This window comes from Echinops telfairi, unplaced genomic scaffold (genome assembly GCF_000313985.2).
Source record: "Echinops telfairi isolate 266 unplaced genomic scaffold, ASM31398v2 ScPeMD7_7457;HRSCAF=8495, whole genome shotgun sequence".
In the NCBI taxonomy this organism is placed as follows: Eukaryota; Metazoa; Chordata; class Mammalia; order Afrosoricida; family Tenrecidae; genus Echinops; species Echinops telfairi.
This window is the reverse complement of record NW_022111357.1, coordinates 21,472,656-21,474,229: the sequence shown is the minus strand read 5'-3', so window position 1 is coordinate 21,474,229 and position 1,574 is coordinate 21,472,656. Positions and strand designations below refer to the sequence as shown.

At 56.2% G+C, this 1,574-nt stretch overlaps 1 protein-coding gene across 1 annotated transcript in view; it reads left to right on the top strand.

Annotated features, from left to right (window-relative positions):
• Positions 1-1,574, top strand: part of RPL11 (ribosomal protein L11) — a gene marked incomplete at its 3' end in the record, with an annotated part of 2,308 nt that extends 734 nt beyond the window's left edge. The window contains exons 2-4 of the mRNA XM_013005283.2: positions 34-184; positions 1,032-1,138; positions 1,452-1,574. Of these exons, the coding sequence (XP_012860737.1) occupies positions 34-184; positions 1,032-1,138; positions 1,452-1,574 (381 nt within the window). The remainder of the gene's footprint in view (positions 1-33; positions 185-1,031; positions 1,139-1,451) is intronic.

The following is a 1,574-nucleotide window of genomic DNA, read 5'->3' as shown; positions in this document are numbered from 1 at the left end:
GCAGCGTGCTGACTGCCGCGCTCCCCGCTGCAGCAGGATCAAGGCGAAAAGGAGAACCCGATGCGGGAGCTGCGCATCCGCAAGCTCTGCCTCAACATCTGCGTGGGGGAGAGCGGCGACAGGCTGACCCGGGCGGCCAAGGTGCTGGAGCAGCTCACCGGCCAGACCCCCGTCTTCTCCAAAGGTGAGTCGTGGCGGGGCGGCGGCTTAACTCGCCTGCCCTCCGGCCCGGCCTGCCCGGTTCGGTTCCGGGTCTGAAGGCGGCGGCTGGCTTCATTCCCTAAACCTAAATGCACGAACCGCCGTTCTTTCAAGATCGGGCGTGGCGTGCGAGAATACTTGACTTGAGCAGAGATGAAGCTCGTCGGTAAGCTAGCTCAAGTAACAGGCTTGCCACCTAGAGCCTGAGGTCCCTGGGCATCGAGTGCAAGTTGGCTACTAACGTTGGCAGGGAAGCGGTTCCATTCCGTGGAGCAGGCACCTGGCTACCTGCTGCTGTCAGCAGACTGCCATTGACACTCGGTGGGAGTGTTGGGGATTTGAACCTGGTGATTGGTAGGTAGGGCACATCTGGTACCCAGATAGCCTGGGCCTGAATTAGAATTCTCCTTGCTCTTTGGGCCTTCCTCCTGCAAAAAGATGGTGCTCTCTAAGAGGGTGGAGAACCCAGTGAGATGGTGGGTGTGAACAGCAGGAGACGTGTAAAAGTTAAGTGACTTGTTTGGCTGTAAGGTGTCATGGCTCTGGGCTGTTGGAGTAGAGCAAACCTCTGTAAAGTGGGGTCGTGGTGCAGGAAGATTCCAGAACACGAGGACTAGCTTCCTTTCTAGGGGGCCTGTTTCAGGTGGCCCAGTGGGTTGGCTGAGGGACGGGGAGACTGGGTTTTGCGGGTAGTCGAGGAGATCGGAGTACGGATCTAGGCAGCCCTGGTTGTACTAGAGAGTGGTTCTCACGCAGCGAGGGAGACAGTTCTGGGCATGAGGCAGGTGCCTGGGGGGTGACAGCACCTGACTGGTACCTTCTTCCCACAGCCAGATACACCGTCAGATCCTTTGGCATTAGGAGAAATGAAAAAATTGCCGTCCATTGCACAGTCCGTGGGGCCAAGGCAGAGGAAATCTTGGAGAAAGGTCTGAAGGTACAGTGGCAATACTGACTAAGCTCTGTCTGCTGTCCTGTGTGCCTGAACACATGCTCCGTCTCCCCCTACTTCCCCCCGAAACTGTTACAGGGCTTTCTGGTTCTGCATCCAGCATTGTTTGGGTGGCTTAGAAGGTGCTTAGGGGAGTTGTGCTGCCTCCACTTTGTCTGGGGTTCCCTCTTCTTAACAAGAGCTGGAATCCAGGCTTCCCGATTGCACATCATGGTCCCTAAGTGCCACCGGCCTGACTGGATTTTCTTTTGAGGAGGATGTGGACAGGGATGTGAATGCTGCTGTTTTTTCTCCTCAGGTGCGGGAGTACGAGTTACGGAAAAATAACTTCTCCGATACTGGAAACTTTGGGTTTGGGATCCAGGAACACATCGACCTGGGGATCAAATATGACCCCAGCATCGGTATCTACGGCCTGGAC